Genomic DNA, 26,860 nt, shown 5'->3' with positions numbered 1-26,860 from the left:
CTCCCTGCTGAGCCCCCATCCTCCGCACCTGGACCCCCGGAAAGCCCCTCCCTCCTGCATCAGGACTCCCACTCCTGCACGCAGACCATCCCCCGCTGAGCACCCTGCACTCGAACCCCCACCCCAACGAGCCCCTCACCCCACCAAGCCCCATTCCCCCAGCACCTGGATTCCCTCCTGCCGAGCCTCATTCCCGCACAGCCTCCCTGCTTAACCCCAACCATCTTCACCTGGACCCCCCCCTGCAGAGTCCCATCCCCCCTGCACGCGGAACCCCCCAATGAGCTGCCTGCACCCAGATTGCCCCACACAGAACCCCCTCTCACCCCACACCTGGATTCCCCCACAGTAAGGGGGGAATTCTCCTTGGATTCTTCTGGGCTGAGCCTGTTTGTCCCATACCTGGATAGCGGGAGAGCTCTTTGTGGACAAGCTTGATTTTTCTTATAGGTTGGGCTGAGCAGTCATTCACAGGTGTGTCCTGTACATCTCTCCGTTCTTTTGGAACAGCTGGATCTTGAGAGGTCTCTTCCACAGTTTCCGCATTGAGGACCTGGTATCAATTGGAAACTCCTCTAGCTTTGTAGAATTCCTCTTGATTCTTGTCTTTCTGGTGGCCACAGCCTGCCCATGCTGGTCTCTCTCCAGCCGTATAGAATGCTGCCGTGACCTTTTACCTCTGGTGGTTACAGATTGCCAGGTCTTTTCTCTGTCTGTCTGTCTGTCTGTCTGTCTCTCTCTCTCTCTCTCTCTCTCTCTCTCTACTCCTTGGTGGCCAGCTCCTTGAACCTGGAGTACTGATATTTCCTGAATCTGGCTGTCTAGAATCCTTAGCTTCTCTGATTCTCAGTAGTGTCTCTAATTGCCCCTCCAATCCAAGTGGGTGTCATTTTAGGTTTGTCAGCTATGCATGTTAGGACTTGTCTGTATGGGGAAATCTACCAGCATTACCATGCTGCTGTAGTTATATTGGTATAAATCCCCATGTGGCAGCATGATGATGCTGGTAAATTTCCCCATTAAGACAAGCCCTTACTAAATGTTTCTACTAAGACAATCAGTAATGAAAATTAATTTAAATATTAACATAATTTTCAAGCTTAATGATAACTATCACCATTTGCACAAACTGAGCAGTTCATATCTCTGAGCCATGTGTTTAGGTTGTATTCTGATTCAGGAAAATAACTGGTGCATTGATTTATACTTGGTTCATGGGTTTTTCACAACCATTTTTAAAAGAAAGTTTTTGGATTCTGAAGCACAGTTTTCTTGCAAAGGATGTATTCACTTCAGGTTTTGTCGCGGGCGGGGGGGGTCATGGAATACACAAGGATGTATCTGGTGCTGGAAATGGGACTAGAGCAGTTTTTGTTTCTATGCTATATGGTTTCTCTTTTCTTAAGCAATTGGGAAATTCCCACCGAGTTCCTTAATGGTTTAACTTTTTTTTTTAGCATGAGCATATCAGTGTTGTGGGTGGCGCTTTTTTTTTTTTTTTGGTGGGGTAGTGTTTATAAAATCAAGTTGACAACCTAAAAATGTGGAAATATCTAATTTTATTTCCAAATTATTTTTAGGCATTCCGATGAAAAAGGTTGTTTGTGCATAGGGATGTTTGTATAATCTTAACTCTTGCAGCCAGTGGGGCTACTTATGTGTTGGGATTTATGTGTTTGGGTTTAAGACCCTGAACATGAAACTGACTATAAAGAAAATTGAAAAAACTCACTGGCTTTCACTGCAGCAAAGAGAAATGTGAAAAGTAAACAGCAGTATGCAGTGATTAGCAAACTGGATTTGAAAATTCTTCTGAGGCAGTGTTAGTAACTTAAGAAAGGAAACTTGTTTATAACGTAAATTGAGTTTAAGAAGAAATGCTCAGGAACTTCTGTAGTACATTATAATTCTGTGTCTAATTTGTATTAAAGATGAAGTTTTTTAATGTCTGTTTTTTCTCTTTTAATCCATCTGATTTTTCTGATTCTATACAATGTATGTAATTTTAAATGATACATTTTGGCATTTTCCTACATGGTGGCAAATGAAAATAGTAGGTTAGGTAAACTGTAACAGACTCACAAATGTTTGTCACAGTCAGCTGAAGCAATGTGTAATAAAAAAAATTAAACTTTTACTACTATTGCCTTAGAACAGTGGTTCTCAAACTTTTTTTTTTCACGGACCACTTGAAAATTGCCAACGGTCTCGGCAGACCACTTCATGATTTTTCCAAATGTTGTTTGTACCGTTAGCTAACTATTGTAAAGCGCTTTGGATAAAAGCGCTATATATATATATATATATATATATATATATATAAAAAAAGCTTAATTATAATAAACGTTTTTTGTTCTACAAATAAAAGCGCACAACTCATATTTTAATATCAGGAGTCTTACCTTTCTAATGCAATGGATGTGCCCTCTCTCCCCTGCTGCGGCAGCGCCTGAGCTGGGGCTGGGAAGGCAGTGGGGGGGTGTCTCTCCCCCTGCCACAGCAGCCACAGAGCTGAGGCGGGGAAGGAGGGCCATCTCTCCCCAGCAGCCACAGCCCTGGAGCTGGGAAAAGTCGCCTCTTTCTCTGGCCGCCGCAGCCCTGCACGTCCCAAATTCTCCCCCACCCCCTCATCTCACCCCACTGCCCCCTCCCACCTACCCTCTATTCCCCCCAAGGCCACCACCTCACCTTACATGTGTGTCTTCTCCAGGGTCCAGGCATCTAATTAGTGGAGCCACGCCTGCATGGCTCCACTAATTAGGTGGGTGGCCCTTCATTCTCTTGTGTGCGGCCGCCCATGCACGCACCTTAGAGGGAACTATCCGCGGGCCACCTGAATGGAGCTCACATACCACTGGTTGTCCACGGACCACAGTTTGAGAACCTCTGCCTTAGAACTCTATCCTGTAAACATGCATATGAGTAACTTTATGCATGTGAATAGTTCCATTGAACTCAGTTATATTGTTGAAACTGAAATCATTTTAAAACTCTAAATTACATTTCACCATTAATGTTGGCTGCTTACTTTTTGCATATTATTCATCTTGAACACGATAATATACTAGTTTTGTTTTATTTTATGGTCAGTTGAACCTTCTGGTTCTTATGTAGTAACTGAGTACTATTTTGTTTCTTTTGGAGTATTGCCTAGAAATGTTTAACTCCAAGTAGACTATTTACATGGAAATCAATTTTCAACAAGACAGTGGAAACGCCTACCTTAGGTTTTATAAAACATTTTAAACAAAAATTAGATATGGAGAATTAATCAAAATTTCCCTTTAAAAGAATTTGCCAAATCAAGGTAACTACTTGTTAAAATGATTTTGTTTTACACAGTGTCTTCTCAGAGGTGATAAAATACCCATAGGATAAGGCTGAGAAAATTTAAGGTGACTTCTAGAAATCTGTTTGATTATTCTAGTTGTTCAGTGGCAAAATAGTTAAATTAATGCATGATTTGAAAAGAAGTACATAATTAGTATTTTGTTAGCTGCCTAATTTCAGGATTTTTTAAAATGTTGATCTAGGTAGAAGAATACATGTTCACTTTCAGTGAAGAAGAGCATGTTCCCAAATTCCTCCAACTTGGGTCGTCCACCCTTTCTTCCAAAACATCAGCAGCACAATAATTTCTTCAATGAGCTTCCTCTGAACATACCACCCACTCTTCTCTCTCATCAGCAAATTGTTGATGCTCGGTTCAACTTTCAGAATGCAGCGTAAGTACAGTAGAATTTCAGAGTGGGAAATGGTTCCTGAAAGGCCTGAGCTTTTTTTTTTTTTTTTTTTAAACTGATCTCGGTTGGAGGGAGGAATCAAATGAAGCTAATTCTCAGAGAATTAACAAATGTCACTGTCAAATCAGGCCCAAAATTTATCTTCCTTTGAAGGAAAGTAATTTCTATTTATCACTGGAAGGATATATTTTTCCAATATTTTATACTTTGTCATAAAAAATATTTTAATTTTGTTTAGAAATTTATCAATTTCTAAACATGGATTTGCATTACCTCTCTTGGTGGCCTGCATATTCCATTACTGTTCAGTGGTGGATGAAATACACATCAGCGCAATACATGATGCATCACAGCAGTGGGAGCTAGTAATCCACAGGGGGTCTTTGAGGATCTTAAATTGAGAATGGGTGGGGGTGGAGAGTCAACGGAGGAGATGAATAAAGGAAAGGAACGTTTGGCTGAGGTTAAGTTTTAAAGCATGAATGTTCTCTTGAGAAATTCATGTTAACACTAAGTGTTGTTTTTGAGTGAGTTTGCAAAGTTCCTTTTGTATTTGTACTCTGCACAGTGACTACCTCATTTTCTTATTCTAGTCAATTTCATCCTGTGAAAAGTATTCTCCTCCTCCTCCTTTCAAATGTAAAGAATAGACATACTACTTCTAACAAATAGGTTATAGTTGGGGTTTTCTGCTTAATTTTTTTGTTGAAAAGTGTAAAAAAATATTCTGAATAATAATTATGTACTGCAGTCTTTCTAGAGCTCTCTTGAGTGGGAACCTTTCAACTATTCCAGCTGTTTCGCCACAGCCATTGACGTATGGAAATGGCAGCTCAGGACCTACATCAGCTGCCCCCACATTATTCCGAGGCAGGAAGTAAGTATTTGTTAGTATATAATTACTTATGCTTGTAATGCACAAAAAGGTGATTTTCTGAGGGACTTGATGGTGAGATCAATTTGCAATTTTTATTTAAAATTGTCTAGAATCAGGAATATTGAATAAGAAGTTTCTGATCAAGTAGGTCCAAGTGCATGCATAGCAGCATTCATACACCTGCTTGTGACAATATTAGCTGTAGTAGAAAAGTGCTTGGCATATACTGCTCTTTTATTTCCTTTTCAATTACTAGCGGCCCCTCCGCCATCTGACGTGCAAATCAGGGCCCTGATTCTGTATAAACAAACACACTCAAGTTAAACACGTGTAGTAGATTAGTGTCAGTAATTTGAATAAAAATTATGAGGAAGTAAAAATTCAAGTTGAGTAGAACTGCTTTTTCAATGTACATTGTATGGAGATTATGATGTTTCTGTGACATAGAAAACAGGAAGTTTGCAGTTTGTTTGCCTCTGCATCTGAGAGCATGTTTGAAGTACAGTATTAATTAAATTTAGCCTTTATAACTTTTATTTTTTTATTTTTATATATATATATATATATATAACAAGTAAGATTCTTGCTTTTTGGAATTTTGTAAGCAAGTTGTGGCTATTCTACAATAAACAAACAAACTTACACTTAACTTTGTGTCCCTCTCAGTTGTCTTAGGTTTTTCTGATGGGAAATTCCAGATGGAAACTGGGTTTTACTCAGTGTTGTGTCAAGCTGGATTTAGATGGAAATTGGAATTCAAGTAAATGTGCAAAAATAGGATACATAAGGAAAAAATAATCAAAACATGTTTTTGCATTTAAACTGATTATTTATTAAACAAAGGAAGTATTAACTGTAGCTAACAAATTGACAGATTTAAAAATCTGGCCATGGTGACCAGAAGCAAAGGTATTTAGGTGTCTAAAAATGCAGATAGACACCTTTTGAAAATCCCATTGGCAAACATCTGCATCTGTAAGTGTCTAAATATCTTTGAAAATCTGTCCCCATGTCCTTTGTTTTTAGAATTTGTATATCTCATCCTCTTCCACCTGATTGTTACTCATAGATTGGAAGAGGAAATCAACATATCTGTTTTTAAAATTCCCAATCAGTTTCTCAAATTTCAAATTTTTATTTTAAACAGCTTTATTTTTTTAAAAGAAAAGTTCGTTCATGGTGCATTTTTGTAAAGAATAAATATACTTTTCTTTTATATTCATGTTTTCTTTGTATACAAAACTAGAGCATCCTCTTCTGTACGACAGCTGTTTGAAAGTAAAATGTATAGACTCTAACATCTAATACAGCTTTATCACAATGGGAGTTTGAAATGCCAAGACGAATGTAAGACCACAACATCACATCATAAAGTATATTTATATTTCTAAAGCTAATAAGATCATGCTCAATTATATTGTTTGTGTTTGAAATGGACACGTTAACTTTGAGCCACATTGATGAATGCATTAAACTATAAATATTTGCCAAATGAATAGTGGTTCTTTTTTGCCCAGATTACACATTTTACTGTCTGTACAATCTAAACCTACACAGACAAATTCTACATTTTGAATGGCTATTGTGGTAAGTTTCTCTCTTTCTCCCCTTCCCACCCTTGAATTTATCAAATTTGTCACTGGGTATACACACTGGACACAACTTTTCACTGCACCAATGTTGATGTAATTTACAAAAACACACTTTTCAGTAGTGAGTATTTCAGAAAAAAAAGTATAGTATTTTCATAAAAATAGTCTGACCAGACTTCAGCTTGGTTAGTTATATTTTTGCCTAACCGAATTCACCATTTAGTTTCAGTTGATGTTGGTATTCATTTTACTGTTGTATAATGTAAATTGTGCCACTAAGCAGCTGATGGTGCATTGCACTTCGGAGTTGACTGCACTTCAGCGGTTATCCATTCTCTTATGTTCTCCATTCAAGATTTTGATTTACTTAGTATCTAGGATGGGCGTACCTTTTTGTTTTTAAAAAAAAAACTTGGTTTTGCTGAAATATTCACTGTAATTAACTGTTAGTATTTGTACTTCAGGCTCTACTTTAAGTAATTCATTATTGGATGTTGGTACATGTTTAAATTACAAACTGGAGGGATACTGTCTTTGTTTTTTGCAGGAGGCTAAGTGAACAAAATGTTCCTTATGATGTCAAACGTCAGCGGTTTCATTCACCTCATTGTGAGTCAACTCTAGTTAACCAAACAGTGCCTTTACCAGAAGAACGCAGATACTCATTCCCCGGATCAATTCCTTCACCATTGTTTCATGCACATTACATACCAGATTTGACTGGATGTGTTCCACCTTTGCGAGATGCTCCATTTCCAGACCCTATAGAAACCACGCTCCCTGTGGCCAAAGATAAGGTAATGCTAACACAGGTCTGAGTTTTACTTTCTTCTTGTGAGATGTTCATATTTTATCATTTATATGAAAAAAGTATAAAGAAAACATTTAATGCTAGTGATTTTTCTTAAGTATTAAAGGTAAGACACCACTCTGTTTTAAAAAGGGTTACCTAGGGAGATGGTGTAATCTCCATCCTTAAAGGTTTTTAAGGCCTGGCTTGACAAAGCCCAGGCTGGAATGATTTAGTTGGGTTTGGTCCTGCTTTGAGCAGGGGGTTGGACTAGATGACCTCCTGAGGTCTCTTTCAACTCTAATCGTCTATGATCTATTAACAAATTTAAATGAGCTAGTTATACTACTACTTGTCACTTGCATGATGCTTTTACAGAGCACTTACAAACATTAACTAATTTAAGTCTGTTCTCCAGCTAGTAGGGAGACCCTTGTCTCTCAGGTTGCCAAGAAAACTTTTTTTGGGATTCTATGGCAGCATCTGCCGCTGGGTTTAACAAACATGGCTGCTGGGGTGTGTTCTTGCAAGGGGCAGAGAATGTCTCTAGCTCAACGCTACCTCCCTGTTTTCTTCCTACATGTGGATCTCATGAAATCTGCATATGGGTCAGGCAGAGTGCAAATCATAGGGGTCTCCATTTGTTGCATCACCTGTGAAACAGCAGAGATAGGACTAATAAGGAAAAAGACCAGAAGCATGGGAGATGGCTCCCTTTGTAGTGTAATGAGAGAGCTGTAGAGAAGCCTCTCTACCCAAACCAGGAGGAGGTGAGGGAGAATTTATCATTCCAGTTCTGGGGGTGTGTAAGGCTACGTCTTCACTACCCGCCGATCTGGCGGGTAGCAATCGGTTTATCGGGGATCGACTTACCGCGTCTCGTGAGGACGCGGTAAAATCGATCCCTGATCGCTCTGCCGTCGACTCCGGAAATCCACCTCGACAAGAGGCGGCAGCGGAGTCGGCGGCAGCGCGGCAGCGGTCGGCTTTCCCCCGTCCTCACCACCAGGTAAGCCGACCTAAAATACGCAACTTCAGCTACGTGATCTTAGGTCGGAACCCCGCTGTAGTGTAGACCTAGCCTAAGGGAGGAAAAAGCTCTTTTTGCTGTATCCTGCATTTTCTAGGATGTGTGGGAGGAGGGGCATAGTGGATATAATCAGAGCCGGTGGTAGGCATAAGCAGACTAAGCAATTGCTTAGGGTCCCGAGCAGCTCAAGGGTGCCACCTATTCACTTTTCAGTATGTGTTTGGGGGTGGCAAAAATATTCCTGCTTAGGGCCCCCAGTGAGCTAGCACCCCCTCTGGATATAATGTTTTCAGAGCCACAAAATAAGAACAAAGCCTGCTGCAGCCTTTTCTTTTGAAATTGAAAGACCGTAGTGCATTATGTAACAAATAACAGGGAAGTGCCATGTTAGAATTTTCATTTTTAATAAGGTCAAGAATGTATTTTAATAAGGTCTTGTTCTACTATTGTGAAAATATTTACCTCAAGATTATGATTATTATAATGCATAGCTATACAGTAGATTAAGAAAAACTAATGATGCTTGTTTCCAAATAAAACCAGAATTTTTCTGCCAGATAGCTAGTGTCTTGATTTTTCCTCTCATGCAAACTGTCTTCAAAACAGTTTTTTTAATATTTGTTTTTTTTCCTGACATTGATAACTTTAAATTTCCTATTTGTTTGAGTCAGTAGAAAATATTTGTAGCCTTTAGGGCTGCTCTTTGCTTGGAAGGTTGCAGATATTGCCTGGCTGAAGATAGCCTCTCTCCACATGTTGGCCAAATCAGTCTTGTGTGGGTGATTAAGGTGAATTTGAGCTGGATAAGGCTCTAAGAGTGAATAGACTTTGGAAGCTAATATAGACATATATATTATATGTATGTTATTGCCTCTTAATTATGATGTATTCTGTCTTCCGTTTTTCATATAACTGTATTTTTCATGGGAATTTTTCACCCATTATCTGTATTTTTTGCCCATTATAAAAGTTTTTTTTTTGTGGGGGGGGTGTTAAGTTAAGTCAACAGGTTCTGGAGTTGTTTCAAGCGTGTCAGCAACAAACCTGCGACTTGAACAAAAAAGAGCTCTGCCGAACGGAACTCCAGAAGGAAATTCAGCGAATTTTTCCACGTATGTTATTTTAGGCTTTTAGTACATATTTGAATATTCAGATACATGATTTTGTTCGAGCTAAGAAAAGTCCTCAAGCTTCATTCTATGGTTCTGTTGCTACAGAGAGCAGACTCTTCTTGGTTGGATCCTCACTGAATGGATTTGGTACTCGTAGCAGTGATGGTGACCTGTGCCTGGTGGTTAAAGAGGAGCCAGTAAGTTGCTTTAAAAAACATGTTAAAATGGGAAGACTGTTCATACAGTGAACTCTGTAATAAAGCAAATTGTCTCTTTCAAGATATTACCTTGAAAAATGTGGTTTTTGTTTAGTGGATTGTCTGTTTTTGGAATCCACCCATGTAAGAAATTGAGAGGTGTATACAGGGGGTGTCAAAACCTTCTATTTAACAATTATATTTCACATTGCTAGAGCTTTGATCTGTGGCTCTCAGAATACTTTACGAATCTTAATATAGCTTCATGCAACAGCCTTGTAAAGTAATTATCTTAATTTTACAAATGGGCTGAGTTAGTTGCCCAAGGTCACGCTGGGAAATCTGTGACACAGCTGGGAATACAACCCAAGTATCCTGTTTCCTAGTTCTGTGCTCTTCTTCCTTTTTTTAAAGGCACAAGACTGATAGTTCTAATAAGTAATGTTTTTTTCTTAGTTGCCACATCAAGTAAGGCAGAAATAGCGAATATTGCTATACCTTCCGTGTCTTAGATTTTTCAATACGCATACTTTACTTCAATAGGAAAAAAGTTCTCAAAGGTGAAAATGACTTAAAGTCCAGGTTACATATAGTGGTGACAGCTATTTGCATTATTATGAGACAGCAAAGACAAACTTTCCGTGATACAAAATCCTATTGAGAAAAAAACAGAGAATGTGAACTTTTTAAGAGGGAATAGAGACTCAGTAATTTTACTGAGTTGCCACAGTAAGAAAACTTATTATGCAATATCATCATCCCTGAAATGTACTTATTGTACTTTACTACATATAGTGAGAGGAAACTAAATACAGGGAACTGTGTTAAGTTCAGAGAAAAGGAATAGTAAAACTAAGTCTTAAGTAGAGGATTCTGGAGTATTCTTGTAAGTAACACCAATTAAAGCGAAGGTTGCAAAACTCCAGTTTCTTCAGATATGGGTTAGCTTGCTGTCATAGTTGTTCTCTGGTGTGACTATGATGCATAATAAGCAGTACTCAGTATGAAATATTTTAGCTGTTGCTAAAGAAAATTTTATGAAGGCTTTGATAAACTTCCTGAATGCTGATAGGTTTTTACATGCTCATCTCCTAAAATACCAGATTTTTTCCATTCACTGTAAATATTGTATAAGTAGGGAAAGAGAAGGTCATGTACTTATGTTCTGTATCTTAAATTTCATGTTTCAGGTAAATCAGAAGACTGAAGCAAGGCATATACTCAGCTTAGTCCAAAAACTCTTCTGTACTAAACTTTGTAAGTCTCAGACAATTGGTAGCAGTGTTTGTAATTCTGGAGGCAAAATGGATAGTTCATTAAAGCTACCTTTATATGTGTATGTTGTCTAGATTCCAATCATGTGGGATAAAAATATCACATAATATACAGTATCTTATCAGAAGAGGTAAGTGGTACAGGGGTTGGAAAGGCCTTTGCAGATTCTAAAATCAGATAGACATGACTTTTTAAATTTCACTTGGAAGATTATTTTTAATAAACTAATATTCCCCTCTAGTGCTTGCAACCCAAACCTTATATCTTTAGGTTACTGAGAACCTGACTGTAAACATGATGATAAACTGCTTAATCTATATTCACTACTTTGAGAGAAATACAAAATAATATTATAGTGAGGAGTAAGTTAATTTAATGTGGTCTTATTTTCCTTATACTTTCTACTTCTGGCTTAATTTACAGTAGTGAAAAGGGAAAATAAAATGTTATGTGTCTGATACAGAAAGCATGCAAAGTTCAAGTGGTCCCAAATTTTGCTAACACAATGAAGACTATTAAAAGCTCTGTTCCCTGATGGTTCTCCATAATGGTTAAGCTCCTTTGGACTCCGCTTTTCTCTCTCTGTCTCTCCTGATTATCGCTGAGTGAGATATGCCTCTGGGAAGATATGTCCTAGCTCCCGAAAAACAAAGTGCAGGTGTGGTCCATCCCCCCTCTTCCCCTCTGATGGAAAGAGTTGTCCTAATTACAAAAATAACAATAATTTGTCTTCTATGTTGATAGAATGCTAGGGAACATCTTTCTTAGAACAGAGTCAATTAACCAAATTAACAGTTCCTGCCGAGAGTTTTAAGTACAGTATGTATGTATAATAAAGATACAATTCTTGCGTTAAGACAAAATCAAAGTACTAATCTAACAAAATGTACATTAAAAAATCCTAAGTACTAAGGCAAATGATTAAAAATTAGACAGGCTAGTTACATCTCACACCCACAGCTCAGTGCTAGTCTGTTTTGCTGTATATCAGCAGACTGTGGGTCTGGCTTCCAAGTTTTAGGTCTGGTTTTGTACCTCTTACAAAGTAAGTAGCACTAATATAAGCAGTTTCATTGACTTCGATGGTCCTTTTCATGTGAGCAAGAACTATTCAATGTAGCATTTGAAGAATTGTTCTCTTTAGGATTAATCTGCTTATAGCTCCTGTCCCATTGAAAAACCTTCCACCAATGTGTTTTTCACAGTAGAAATGAAGTTAACTTTAATTTTTTCTTATCACCTAAATTGTATTTTAGCTAGTAGTTCTTCTAGGTTTCCTGCAAAAGTTCATATTGGACTTCATTAAATCACTTTAGCTAAGTTCACTAGTCAGCTCCTATTTACTAAATGTGAACAATTTGACTACCACTTTAGGATCCAGTTTTCTTACAGTCAGCATCTTGCCTGACACTTCACTGAATATATTTTTCCTCCCTTTCAGCAAACTACATTGAGAGACCTCAGCTGATTCGAGCAAAAGTGCCAATAGTGAAGTTCAGGGATAAAGTCAGGCAAGTACCTTAAATTAACATCCTTTCTTAGGCCTGATAGAGTAAAGTTCTTAAACATGTACTTTGCACTTGAGTAGTCCCATTAAAATCATGCTTCTTCTTTGTGACATGTACTGTAGTCAGATCATAGATCTTGTCAGCTAGTGCAGTGATAATGTCAGCTTATCTCCTTCCTGGCCTTAAGCAATTCTCGCAACTGGAGTGGCTGAGTTTTTATGATGTGAATAAATAGCAGCACCACATCACATATCATGTACACAGCGTTTTGTCTCTTAAAGGCCTTAGTTAATAGTAGATCTGGGCGAGAACCTTTTCTCATCCTGCAAACATTTTTGAGATTTTGAAAAATTTCCAGTTCCACATTGGGACATATCAGAGACCTTTTGAAATCTTTTGTGGAAAAATCAGTGAGCGCTCCCACCCCAGAATAGCTAGTATTCCTGTGATTAGGGGGCTCACCTAGGAAGTGGATATTCAGGTTCAAGTCATTCCAGGTGAATATTCTAACTACAGAGACAGAGAATCGAACTCTGTCTCTGATCTATTGAATATTTACTTATTTATGCAAAGTGGAATAGGTCAAACAGAAGAGAGTGAGTCATCCACTACAGAGTAGTAAATAGCCTGGTAGTTAGAACATTCGCCTGGGATGTGGAAGACCCACATTTAAGCCCGTGCCCCAAATCAGGCAGAGCAGAAACTAGAACCTGTACATCCGACTTCCCAGGTGAAGGCCGTAACGAGTGGGCTATTCTGAGGTGGGGGGTGGTTTCTAGTTTTGACCTGAGGCATCTTTCCCACCAAAAGTGTAGTTGCTGGTGCAGTCCTGCAAAAATTGGCATTTTCCCAAAGAAATGACATCTTAGGAAAAAAATTCTCAAACCACTCTAGTTAATAGTTACTTCATTGCAGGATAAAATTCAAAGGGGAAAAAATTCAAGATGTTTTCACCTTTTAAGTGTTGTCAAGAATTAATTCATGATTTCTTTGAGTGTGGCAGTGTGGATCCCACTGTAGATGTGAATGTGCCTCACATACACAAGCTCAGAATCTTTTGAATAGCAGTATCTGTCGGTGCTTCACATGCCCCCTGTGCCGTCTCATGTTCCCATACCAAGACATAAAGGACAGAATGTCTGCAACCCTCCCTCAGTTGCCTCTTACTGTCTGTGGCAGCAAAATGGAACCTAGCAAATGTTCAACCCACTACACTTCTTGAGCTTTAAACTTTGTTTTGTGAAGAAACTCTTCTTCACTTCTCGTTATCTTTGACTTGGATGTTTAAAAAAAATGGGTACTTGCCCCATATGCCCCCTGTAGAGTAGGGCAAGGCATTTTGCACCAACTGTCATCATTACAAACTCTAAACCCACAGGGTTTAAACCCTATCTTTCATATGGTCATATGCTCTTCATTGATGGGCCCAGCAGATGTCTCTTCCGCTTCAGGGACAGGGACGTCCCCAGCAAGTGTTTTTTTTTTTCTGCTGCAACTTCTCATCCTGCACTCAAAAACTGAGACACATCAGGCTCAAATTACTTCTACTTGAGCAATCCATGAAAGTCATGTCTTACCCTGGGGAAGAGAAATCCTCCAACCCAGAGTTGAGGAGCCTATCCATGGTAAGTGCCTCCCTGTAACCAGGCACCATAACCTTGGTTCCAGTGGGTAGAAGAAGCCTTTGAAAGAGAGATACTCCTCTTTGCCATCTCCAAGCCACTCTTTCTTCCCTATGTCAATTAGGGAATCCTCCCTAGTGGGTCAGAATGTTCCCAGAGTTCCCTCTAGGTTTCTTTCTGTACTGGGCACTGATATGTGACTGGCAGTGGACAGGAGAACTGTAATTGGGCCAGTACCCTTATAATCTGTCACCTTGGCCTTACTGGCGCTGCTGCGATCTACTCCTCCACGTGTTCAGAAATGCAGAGCCTCATCCCATGTACTAAGAAAACAAGCACCTTCATCCTTCTCCCATGCTGCCGCTCATGCTTGGGAAGAGCTTACCATAAACATCTGCAAAACTAACTCATTATCCTCCTTCAAAACCAGCCTTAAAATTCTACCGTGCCATGAGGCCTATACAAAACTTGGCAATGGTTATGCTGCAGGTGTGCTGAGACCACTACCTATCCTGCTGACCAATACTGACTGACTGTTTCCTTGTACTTCCTATCTGCCTCTATCCTCTGTTGTCTTTTGCCTTATACTTGGATTGTAACCTCTTTGGGGGCAGGGAATGTCTGTTTGTTCTGTTTGTACAGCACCTAGCACAATGGGGTTCTGGTCTGTGATAAAATTGCTCTCCATCTTCTCTCGTCTAATGGTATCCAAATTTCTTGAGACTAATGCTTACTTATCTACTGGTTAGAGAACCTGCTTCCATGTGGAACCTCAACATTGTCCTTTCAAAGCTTATGGAGCTTCCTTTCAGACCCCTCTCAGAGAGCTCCATCTACAGTCTTACTCTCAAAACAGTCTTTTTGGTGGTCATCAATTTGGCCAGAACAGTGAGAGAGTGTCAGGCACTCAAGTCAGAACACCTGTGTCAAGGCTCCTTCCCCAGTCTGAACTTTAGGGTACAGATGTGGGGGCTTGCATGAAAACTTCTAAGCTTAACTACCGCTTAGATCTGGTCCGCTGCCACCACTCCCAATGTGCTAATTCCCTTCCCTGGGTAGCCTTGAGAGACTCTTCACCAATTCCCTGGTGAATACAGATCCAAACCCCTTGGATCTTAAAACAAGGAGAAATTAACCATCCCCCCTCCTTTCTCCCACCAACTCCTGGTGGATCAAGATCCAACCCCCTTGGATCTAAAAACAAGGAAAATCAATCAGGTTCTTAAAAAGAAGGCTTTTACTTAAAGAAAAAGGTAAAAATCATCTCTGTAAAACCAGGATGGAAAATAACTTTACAGGGTAATCAAACGTAAAGAGCCCAGAGGAACCTCCTCTAGCCTTAGGTTCAAAGTTACAGCAAACAGAGGTAAACACCCTAGTAAAAGGTACATTTACAAGTTGATAAAATTAACACGCCTAGCCTGGCTGTACTTACAAGTTTGAAATATGAGAGACTTGTTCAGAAAGATTTGGAGAGCATGGATTGAAGTCTGGTCCCTCTTAGTCCCAAGAGCGAACTCCCCCAAAACAAAGAGCACAAACAAAAGCCTTCCCCCCACCAAGATTTGAAAGTATCTTGTCCCCTTATTAGTCCGTTGGGTCAGGTGTCAGCCAGGTTACCTGAGCTTCTTAACCCTTTACAGGTAAAAGGATTTTGGAATCTCTGGCCAGGAGGGATTTTATAGTATTGTACACAGGAGGGCTGTTACCCTTCCCTTTATAGTTATGACAACCTGTATACCTCATTCTGTATGGGCAAGGTGGTATTGATACATCATTGCAAAATCCATTCTCAAAGTGATTTCTGAGGTCCATTTAAGTCAATCCATTAATGTATGTCTGTTCTTCCCGAAACTCCACACCAGGGGAGAAAAAGCTACATACTCTGGACATATTCAGAGCTCTTCTATATTACATTGACAGGCCCAAATCTTTCAGAATGTCTCCTTTTCTATTTGTGGCTATAGGGACAGGCTACTTCATGCACTCCATTATCCGTTTAAGTAGTCTTTGTATCTAATTGTGTTACCAGCTGGCTGTTGTGCCTATCCTAATGATTATTAAGGCTCACTCCAGCAGAGCCTAGGTGACATCTGTAGCCTACTTCTGAAATGTACTGAAATCTGCACGGTAGTTACACAGAGCAACCCACTCATGTACGTCAAGCATTATGCACTGGATTTAGCTAGATCTGATGCCAAGTTTGGGAAAGCTGTACTTCAATTTCTGTTCAACTGATTCAGCTGACGCTCCTTGTGCCACCATCCCTTGCCTTTCTATAGTAGCAGTGGTCTTTAAGATGTTGTGGTAAGTGTGGGTCCCATGACCCATTCTCCATCCCTGCTTTTGGAGTCCTCAGCAGTCAAGGGCTTTGAATTACGAGAAACTGAGGGAGGGGGAGGGACATGGCCATTGCACAGGAGCATGAGGCAGCACAGGCACATGTGCAGCCCTGCTGGATGTGGCTGTTGAAAAGATTTTAAGTTTGTGCATGTGCAATTCAGACCAGGGAGGGGTTGTCACTTCTTACCCTGTAACACTTAGTGCCTCTCAATGCTTTGTCACTGTAACTCACTACCTGGGACATTGAGTCAGCAGAAAGCATGCAGGTCATACCCTGAGTGTCTGTGTGCTATGCAGCCAGCCCTGGTTCAGCAAGTCTGACCTGAGCAGCCTGTCTACAGACCCACTCTGGCTTCTACCAGCCTTGGTTACAACTAGCAAGGTGACCCCAACATGCTCTCAGTCCCAAATTTTCCCAAAATCTTGTGCTCTATGTCCAGCTCTCGCATGGACAGTTCAGAGAAATAATAAGGTCCGTATGTCTCTTTAAAGGAACAAAAGCACATCACAGTTTATTAATTTAATTGGAATAAATATATCCTTTCCTGCAAACCCAGCACAGAATTGGTTTATAGTAAACAAATAACCTATGTCCTCTTGTTAATACATTTAAGTGATGCCAGGTAAAAGAAATCAAGTTAGAAAGGGTTACAAGCAAATCAAAAGGGAAAACAGGCATCTAAAAGATAAACTAGCAAGGCACAGGCTTTGTTCAAGATGGTTCCTCACACCAGTCTTCCTTCTTCCCAGTCATGGCTGACTTTCTCTCAGGACCTTCTACAGAAGCACAGGGTGCTGGCTTCGCTTGTCTTTGTGAGTGAAAGATCTTGGCCTAAGCAGATTTCTCACTTTTTCAGTATCCAGAGACTTCAATACAACCTTGGTTGAAAGACCCATCTTTCTCCGCTGTTCCCTTGTCTGTCTAGTGATGGATGTCAAAGGTGGCTTCTGTCCTTGCTTATATCTTCCAAATTTGAGTGACCTTGTTTCAAGAGGCAGGATGACCTCATGCTGTTCTTCCCTTCCTGTGGACTTCCCATCCCCCTGCTTACGTAAATGGCACTTCTATAGTTTTTTGGTCACGCTTTGCTTAATTTCATTAAAGACCAGTAGATAGCTGCCATCTCTCCTGGCTGAGAGGGAACCTGTTTCTGTTTGGGCACAGACTTTAAAGAATAATATCATTAAGTATTCATATTTCCTCACATAGTGTTAATACATACATACATTTAATCATTATCATCATCATAATAATCACTGGTGTATCGTTAACTTTCAGAAAAGATTTCAGAGTGGTAGCCGTGTTAGTCTGTATCAGCAAAAAGAACAAGGAGTACTTGTGGCGCCTTAGAGACTAACACGTTTATTTGGGCATAAGCTTTCGTGGGCTAAAACCCACTTCATCGGATGTATGCAGTGGAAAATACAGTAGGAAGATATATATACACACACACACACACACACACACACACACACACACACACTGAAAAAATGGGTGTTGCCATACCAACTCTAAAGAGACTAATCGATTAAGGTGGGCTGTTATCAGCAGGAGGAAAAAAAACTTTTGTAGTGATAATCAGGATGGCCCACTTCAAACAGTTGACAAGGTGTGAGTAACAGTAGGGGGGAAATTAGCATGGGGAAATAGTTTTTACTTTGTGTAATCACCCATCCACTCCCAGTCTTTATTCAAGCCTACTTTAGTGGTGTCCAGTTTGCAAATTAATTCCAGTTCTGCAGTTTCTCGTTGGAGTCTGTTTTTTGAAGTTTTTTTGTTGGAGAATTGCGACTTTTAGGTCTGTAATTGAGTGACCAGGGAGGTTGAAGTGTTCTCCGACTGGTTTTTGAATGTTCTAATTCTTGACGTCTGATTTGTGTCCATTTATTCTTTTGTGTAGAGACTGTCCGGTTTGGCCAATGTACATGGCAGAGTGGCATTGCTGGCACATGATGGCGTATATCACATTGGTAGATGTGCAGGTGAACGAGCCTCTGATAGTGTGGCTGATGTGATTAGGTCCTATGATGGTGTCCCTTGAATAGATATGTGGACAGAGTTGGCAACGGGCTTTGTTGCAAGGATAGGTTCCTGGGTTAGTGTTTTTTGTTGTGTGGTGTGTGGTTGCTGGTGAGTATTTGCTTCAGGTTGGGGGGCTGTCTGTAAGCGAGGACTAGCCTGTCTCCCAAGATCTGTGAGAGTGAGGAATCGTCCTTCAGGATAGGTTGAAGATCCTTGATGATGCGCTGGAGAGGTTTTAGTTCGGGGCTGAAGGTGACGGCTAGTGGCGTTCTGCTACTTTCTTTGTTGGGCCTGTCATGGAGTAGGTGACTTCTGGGTATTCTTCTGGGTCTGTCAATCTGTTTCTTCACTTCACCAGGTGGGTATTGTAGTTTTAAGAACGCTTGATAGAGATCTTGTAGGTGTTTGTCTCTGTCTGAGGGATCGGAGCAAATGCGGTTGTATCTTAGAGCTTGGCTGTAGACCATGGATCGTGTGATGTGGTCTCGATGAAAGCTGGACGCATGTAGGTAAGTATAGTGGTCAGTAGGTTTCCGGTATAGGGTGGTGTTTGTGACCATCACTTATTAGCACTGTAGTGTCAAGGAAGTGGATCTCTTGTGTGGACTGGTCCAGGCTGAGGTTGATGTTGGGATGGAAATTGTTGAAATCATGGTGGAATTCCTCAAGGGCTTCTTTTCCATGGGTCCAGATAATGATGTCGTCATCCGTACCCACAACTTTTTTTCACATTTGGGGACAATGTATACCTTAAAGTCAGGGGCACTGCTATGGGTACCCACATGGCCCCATAGTATGCCAACATTTTTGTGGCTGACTTAGAACAACGCTTCCTGAGCTCTCGTCTCCTAACGCCCCTACTCTACTTGCGCTACATTGATGGCAACACCCATTTTTCATGTTCTGTGTGTGTGTGTGTGTGTGTGTGTGTGTGTGTGTGTGTGTGTATATATGTGTATATATATATATATATATATAATCATTTTAAAAAGCTTATGTACTTTACATACAACAATAGTTTAGTTACATATTATAGACTTATAGAAAGAGACCTTCTAAAAACTTTTAAATGTATTACTGGCACGCGAAACCTTAAATGAGAGTGAATAAATGAAGACTCGGCACACCACTTCTGAAAGGTTGCCGACCCCTGCTGTACAGCATAGCTATTTATATCCTGTTACCCTAGCTAAGTTTTCAACATCTGAGTGCTTACTTGGAAAAAAGATTACATGTAAAAGCATTAAATTAGTGACAAAGTATAGGAATGGTGCCCAAGTCTTTCTAATTTATGGGCCTGCATGTTAAGATAGGAAGACAATTTGTATATCATTTTCATATGATGACTATACTCTAATCATTCCTAGTAGAGAATCATTCCTGAGCTGCTTTCTAATATTTGGCTATTTTCTGCTCACTGCCCCCTTTCTTCCTGCTTCCCCCCCCCCCCCCCCCTCCATCCTGTTCTGGGGCGGGGAACCCAAAACTTATTGAGACCTTCCTTGGAGAGATCCACTGTGATCAGATCAAAAACCCCTACTATATCCCCTTTGGTACTACAAAATCTAGTATCTCCTCAGTTTTTATTAGTAACTACCTTCCAATTTTGCTATACTTGCATTCTGGATTATAAAATGCTAATTAGGATTTCATTACATACTTTTTCCATGTACAATGAGGTTCAAAATAGGAGAAAAGTGGTCTGTTGGATAGGGCATAGGACTGTGGGACACAAGATCAAAATATGCAAAATATTACTTTTAAAATAGTTGAATCGAATGATCGATCATAGGTAAACAGTGGATAAATTATCCAAATAGTGAAGTAAAAGCAAGGATCATATAAAGTTTGCCCAGATACCATAGTGGTCTCCTGTGCACATTTAGTAGTAACTCACAAGTGAGAAACTTAAGTGATTAGATGTAGTTATCTTTATGTAACAGCAAGTTTTAAAAAAACTCAAACCCTAAGAATATGTATGAAAATGACCATATTAGGTAGTTTTCATAAATATTCTGATAAGCTTACAGTTCATACTAGTTTTGCCAATAATACTACTATGTAAAGTTTCACCTAATACATTGCCATAATCTTAACACCAACACACAAAGTGGAAACTCTTTACAATCAGGGATTGAAAAATTTACTTGTCATCTATTAGCCCCCAGGGCAAACTTATCACCCAAGAAGACTATACTGCCAACACCTGTAGCTTATGGGAATTAAACAGCTGCTGTACTATTTGTGTATTTTTAGTTGTAACATTGTCAGTAATACTTTCTATGTTTTATTGCTTTTGTTAGACCTTCTTTCTTTCTTTTTTTTTTTTTTTTTTTTTAGATTCAATCTAATTATAGGGAAAATAACTTTCATGGGAAGGGATTTTGAGAAAAATCCTGTTTCAGAAGACTGAAAACTATTTTTTTCCTGCTTCCTGGCCGCCTTGAAGGAAGGCTCCTGTCAATTTCTCTTCTGAAATTGACAGGAGCCTTCCTTGAGGGTAGCTGCCAGAAAGGCAGAGAGCTGAGCCACTGTGCCTCCCTGCTAACCCCCCAGCTCTGGGACCCAGAGCGGTACTGCTTGCTCTCCTGAGGTAGAGGGTTGGCGGAGGAGGCAGAGTGTCCTGTGCTCTGCTGTGTTTCCATGAAGATTTTTCCAGTTCTAGTACAGATTTGACAAAAGATTTTGTTCTACTGAATAGGCATTTTTTGACAAAACTAAGTTTCATCAGAAAATTTCCCTAAAGATGATACATCTTTCCTGAATAGTCTTCAGTGTCTTATTTCCTCTTTTTCTCCTTTCCTTCACCTAATTCTTTCCCTAATTGTGTATGTTACTGTCTCCCTCTTCTCCTAAAGTCTCCATGACAGACTACTTTTCCATCTTATCCCATCAACCTCTTTCTCTCCCACACTCTTCATTAACTCACACATGCATGTACCCATGCACTTACCCATACAGAGATCAAAAAATGAACCAGGCAATGAATACCTAGAGGACTAACCCTGTATAAATCAAATTAAATATAGGGGAATTCACTGTCCAGGCATCTTCTCTCTTTCCCAGCTGCTCCCAGGAAGCATATTTAGTTCAGTGCAGTTCAATGACCACTAATATTCCCAGCGGTGTTTTCACATTTATTTACAATATCTACCAAATACTAACTCAAACTTGTAAACTTCCTACTCTGCTAATTTTCTGTTTACTTTGTGGGGCTTTATTGTTCTCTGATGACTTCTGAAAGAGTAAGATTTAACTCTGATATACTTTTTAAAATAATATGTCGGATACAATGGGCTGTTTTAAAGCAATTAACAAAATAAAAATTCCTTTACCAGTATAATGTGTTCTACAGATATTCAGAATTGATAGCTTGATTGGCATGCTTCTGTTTCCACCAATATAACAATTTATAGGATTATTTATTATAAAGGAAATGTAAGTAACATGCCAAAGGGATTTTCTCCCAAGCAGAGATTATTAAACAGCGATCTCATGATTATATTACTGTGTAATGTTTCTCTCAACAAAAGCTCACTGCTGAAATGATTGTTTTGTTTTTGATATCTATATGGCAATGATTTGTAAACCTATTAAAGCTTCATAAATAGATTTAAAAAAATTAAAAAAAGAGATGGCTGTTAAAATCAAAGCAAAATAAGGAGTGTTTGACACTTTGAGAAAATTTGACTGAATCAGTCCTGAATCTCTAATGTATCATTGATTTGAGTTCCCTTCTGGTCTATCTGCAGTGTGTCCTTTCTGTTATAGATTAAAACATTGCTGTTCTTCATTGACTGTAAATTCAGATGCTGTCACTAATCTAGAGTTTTCTAATCTCATACAGGCACTACAATTAAAATTTGTCAGTTGGGAATAGGCATATTATGCTTTTCTTGCTGCACTTGTTTTGCTGCTAATAACGTGAAATTTATAAAAATCGCACACACTGAAGTCAGATTAACAATGGAGAAACTGAGTTAATAGCAAATCTTGCATATTTTGTACAAAACAAATATCTCATTCTAAAGTGCTTGTTGCTTGATATCCAAACACCACTGCAGAGTTAAGAAACAACCAGGACACTGAAGAGTGTGTAGCCACATTGGTGTGTCCCCAGAGTACGATCAATTAAATCTGAACCTGAATTGTATAGGAAGATCCTTGTGTTTCGAAACCTTCTACCTGTATTTTCCTTCTCCCTTTCTCAGGGACTTATTCCAAACTAAAACATCACAGAAACGATTTCAAAAGATGCTTCATCAAACCCAAGTTTGTTTGTTTAGCAAAGGAATATATATTAAATATTGTCAGTGTAAATGTGTAGGCTAATATGAAAACATGTAGGATTTTAAGCCATCCTATTGGTTTGGACTATGTTCTTCTTGCATATCCTATACTATCCAATTTCAGTATTATTTAGTTGTATCAGAAATAACCGAATTCAAGTCCATAATTGAGGCATGAGCAATAATGAAGCAAATAGCACATTTGACATCCTCACAGCTTTTATTGACCCCAAAAAGCAAAATCTAGAGGCTTATCTTAAACTCAAGTTTCCAGTAAACAAACTCATGGTTGTTAATTCAGTCAATGACAGGATGATGATGATAAATATATTGTAGTTATGTCTTATTTTGAAAAATGTGTGTGATACAATTTGACTTCTTTCCCCCCCCCATAGCTGTGTGGAGTTTGACTTGAATGTAAACAATGTTGTAGGAATAAGAAATACATTCCTTCTCAGAACCTATGCATACAGTAAGTTGTCTTTATATTTTCTTATTCCCAGAGAACTTTCTCCTACTTTAAACTAGTACTTCAGTTAAACCCTCTTGATAGGTACTTTTATTACACATGCACTAGTATCTAATTATATTGGGATGTTATCTGTCTTATTAAGTAACTAAAATAGGTACAGTAATTCTTGTTACCCACAATTCTTAAAAGATCACTTATATGGAGAAAAGTAGTGTAGTTTAATGACTACATATTAATATTATATTATATTCATATTTAATATGAATCTTTTTAACTTTCAAAAGTTAAAATGTATATTTTTTCATGCTAAGGTCCACAGATTTATTACAGTGGGTGTGTCAGCCTGCCTTGCAACTTGGGGGCAGAACCTGCCCCATCAGTCACTGGGAGCAGCGGAATGCCCTGCTCCCTGAAGGTCCCCGAGTTTTTTCTGCCTTCCTACTGCAGAGCTTCTTTGAAGGGAATTCCAAACAGTATTTCAGATTTAGACTGAAAATTCCGTTGAATAATTAGTCTGGCTAATTCCTAGTAGAGTCCCAGGCCTGCCTTTGATTTTGGGGGGAGATTGCCCTCTCAGCTCTGATTCCCCTTCTGAGGTGTTTGGAGCAGCTGGCACCCTTGCAGAGAGAGCTAGCCTGAGAAAAGCTAGAGGTAAATGGAAGGGTCTGTGTCTTGTTGGGGAGCTTGACCAGCTCTGCAGGCAGAGTGCAATTTCCCAGTCCGGGTGGGGTCACCTTAGACCATTGACCCTGGACAGGAGAGGAGCCAGGCAGGATTAGAGAGGCTGGCAGTGCTGGGCAAGATGCTGCCCAAGTAGGAAAATGGGACAGGCAGGATTGGGAAAGAACAGGCTCTGGGGGAAGCAGCCCTCTCCATCTCCCTGAGGAGACTGAAGCCAGAAGATCAGTATGCCAGATGGAAGACTGTGCCAGTGTCCCTTTAGCCCACACTAGCAGCCACGCCACTGACTGCAGAGCTCAGCTGCCCCCACTTCCCTTCAGGTCACTGATGTGGGGGGCTCCAGATACAGCACAGTCACTGCCAGTGCCTGAGAATGCAGTAAGGAGCCTTTGGGCCCAGCTCCCTCCCCCTCTTGCTACCTCTATAACAGCCCCCAACCTGAATAGATTCCTGCTGACATCCTAGATGAGTCCTCTCACCCCTGGGGAAAACAGACTTATCTGGCCCATGTGGATCCCATACAAAAGAGAGGGATAGAGCTGCTGGGGAGCCTGTTCTTGAGTCCAAAGCTAGTGCCTTCATTGAGAGACCTAGAGAGGGCTGTGTTAGGGCAGAGAGACAAATAACCTCAGCATCTCTGAGGTCATGGAAATTGCTAGCCCCTTGAAATATTCCCAGTGCAATGTGAGCCCAATTTCACTCCCCCCTCTGAAGCAGGATTATGGGGACAAACTCCCAAAGGAGAAATAAATGAATAATAAAATCAGTGCTTGGTTCCCCTGCTCACCTTCATGGAGTGAAGCATATCAGCTAATTCTCAGCACCACGATCTTCTGCTCACCCTCCCAGAGAAGATAAGCAGAAAGATCGGCCCACAGACGTGCTGATTCCTCTAGGGATGCTTTCACCCCAGTTTCAGACCAGCAGTTCAAAGCAGAGTAGAGAGAGACAGAGTAAAATATATTAACATTTCCCTCCCCTCTCAAACAAAAAGAGGATAGACTTTTGTCAATGAGTACTGGATATTTTAAAGCTATCCCTACTTGGTCTGCAGCTGCCTTGTAGCTGTATATCCCTCTTGATGCACTTAGGGAAGATGTAATAGAAGGCTAGGGATTCTCTGTCACACCAAAAAGATTGGGAAAGTATCATGCTGTCATCTCCAGCTGGTGCTGTGGGTCACCGGGCCCTAATGTTCAGATTATTGTTCCTAGCTTCTGTTGCAGGTTGCCATGCCTCACCACTGCCTCTCCCTCTCCCGCAGCAGGTAGCTGTGGACTAATGGCAGGACATCAGCCCAGATACAGAATAACAGTCAGGCAGTGAGAGGTCTCTTGGTTCACCGCTTACTTTTTTCTACCCTTGACTCAATTTTATAAGGGTAGAAGGCCTCCTCGGTGTGCACCAGACAAAATGTAATCTGCTTTCACTACCCAAGATAAATGTGGCTATTTGGTGACCAGAGAGTCTGTGTTTCTAACTGGTGGAGATTTTTACCTGGGTGACCACTTCATTATACAGGCCTTTCACAGGTATCATCTCAGCTCCCTTCTTTGGGCATGAAAACTCTTAGATGGCATCAGGCAAACAAAAATAAACTAGTACCCTAAGTACCCCTGCATACTTTCACAAGCAGCACTAACATGGTCTTTCTCAACCTAAAAATCATGTGCCCTAAATGCTTCTCTTGTGGGGGAAAGTGGGAATCAAATCTGTTTGATGCAGGTATATAGTGCTTTGCTCCTTGGGATCAGATGCTGAGGCAAATCAGATCCTAGCTATCTTAGTGATATAATGGAAAAAATTATGGAAAACTGAGGCTATTCAGTCATCAGAAGAGTTGACTTCTACTTCTTCCAGACACTAAAGGAAAAAGGAATACAGGCTATTTGGCAAGTTGGAGCAGTCTGTGAAGTACAACAGGAAAAGCTACCGCTTTGCAAATGGTAGCTAGAACAAGTGCAGGGTCAGTAGCTGTCACATATTGCCTAAGTTACCTGCCTGTCAGCCCTGTCTGGAATTAGGCCACTGATCAGTGCCAGGCTTTTTCAGTTTGCGGACAAAAAACGGCTACCTATAGTTTTGATCAAATGAGGTGACAGGCTTCCCTCTCTGGGCAATGTCCAGTGTAGCTGTGTGAGAATTTCAAGAACATCTTTGTCCCATTCCCAGTCTCAGTAACCAATGCAAAAGCCACAACATGAACAAAATCATCATCATCATCTACTTCAGACTGGAGCGTTGCAACACACTTCCCATTCTATTTCTAGCCCACAATCCGGGACAAGGAGAGCAGGGCTGTATCTGAAACATCTAACTAAGTTTCTAGTAGAGGCTTGTCTTTAAAGCATTCCCATTTTACCATCCACAATTTTTGTGTTTGCATATGGAGGGCAGCCTGTTTCTTTTCCCATCTTCAGTGATTACTGTTTGTGAATTTACATGTGTTCCCAGGGTCTCTTTCCAGGACCATGTTGGCAATAATACTGGCTTTATGGAAGGAAATTCACTTCTCTTCCTGACCAATTCTTCTGATAAGGGTCTGTACAAAGAGAAGGCTGAAGCAAATACACAGAGTGATACAATTCCTACTATTCAGATTCAGGACAGACCCAGACACATGGTGCCACGGAAGTTAATCATAGGCCTATGCTGAGGAGAATACTGCCTGCTACAAAGTCTCATCTTGGAAGAATGTAAACAGAGTATGAAGATTGTCATAAGGAAAACAAGTGGTGTCACAGGAAAATTGAATTCTTACTGCATCCTGTTGGGAATTCTGATCTCAAACACAGGCATGCTTCAATGATCCAGAGTTCATATACCTGTCCAGTAACTCCAGGTATCACCCTATATCATCTGTTGGCAGAGCTCTAGCTGCAAATATATACTCTCCACTCCCCCAGTTGTTGAATGCAGAGAATCAAAGACTTTTCTTTTTTCAAGGGATCTTTCCGATTCCCTTCAGGGAATGGATACCTGAAAGAGAGCACATCATCCACTAGCTGGAACACAGTGGTTCAGTGAGGTCTCAGAGCACTTACTTTTATCTTTTACATGGATAACTAACCTGTTCTGGTCAAGACAGTCAGCATGTCAGATAAGATTTTCGTAATAACTGGGAAGAACAGAATCTGGCCTACCTCATAGAGATTCTCTCATCGAAGGCTGAACAAAGTTTTTCTTATGTCTATGTGCACTGCCCACCAATGGGGAAACGAACACCAAGATTTATATGGCAAAAGTCAAATTAGCAAATTGGCTCCTCCACCCAAAAATCTCACTTATTGTAAGCCAGTTTGATGG

General features: G+C 40.1%; 1 protein-coding gene across 2 annotated transcripts in view; it reads left to right on the top strand.

Annotated features, from left to right (window-relative positions):
• The window catches only part of TENT2 (terminal nucleotidyltransferase 2), a 72,394-nt gene that overhangs the window by 5,594 nt on the left and 39,940 nt on the right, over positions 1-26,860 (top strand). For both annotated transcript variants that reach the window (XM_026649127.2, XM_026649128.2), the window contains exons 2-9: positions 3,534-3,725; positions 4,495-4,620; positions 6,760-7,009; positions 9,030-9,144; positions 9,250-9,341; positions 10,532-10,598; positions 12,058-12,127; positions 22,797-22,873. In XM_026649127.2, the coding sequence (XP_026504912.1) occupies positions 3,571-3,725; positions 4,495-4,620; positions 6,760-7,009; positions 9,030-9,144; positions 9,250-9,341; positions 10,532-10,598; positions 12,058-12,127; positions 22,797-22,873 (952 nt within the window). In that variant the 5' untranslated portion in view covers positions 3,534-3,570. The remainder of the gene's footprint in view (positions 1-3,533; positions 3,726-4,494; positions 4,621-6,759; positions 7,010-9,029; positions 9,145-9,249; positions 9,342-10,531; positions 10,599-12,057; positions 12,128-22,796; positions 22,874-26,860) is intronic.

This window comes from Terrapene carolina, unplaced genomic scaffold, assembly GCF_002925995.2.
Source record: "Terrapene carolina triunguis isolate 2854851 unplaced genomic scaffold, T_m_triunguis-2.0 Scaffold69, whole genome shotgun sequence".
Lineage (NCBI taxonomy): Eukaryota > Metazoa > Chordata > Testudines > Emydidae > Terrapene > Terrapene triunguis.
The sequence above is the reverse complement of the archived record's forward strand: the minus strand, read 5'-3'. Positions and strand labels throughout refer to the sequence as shown.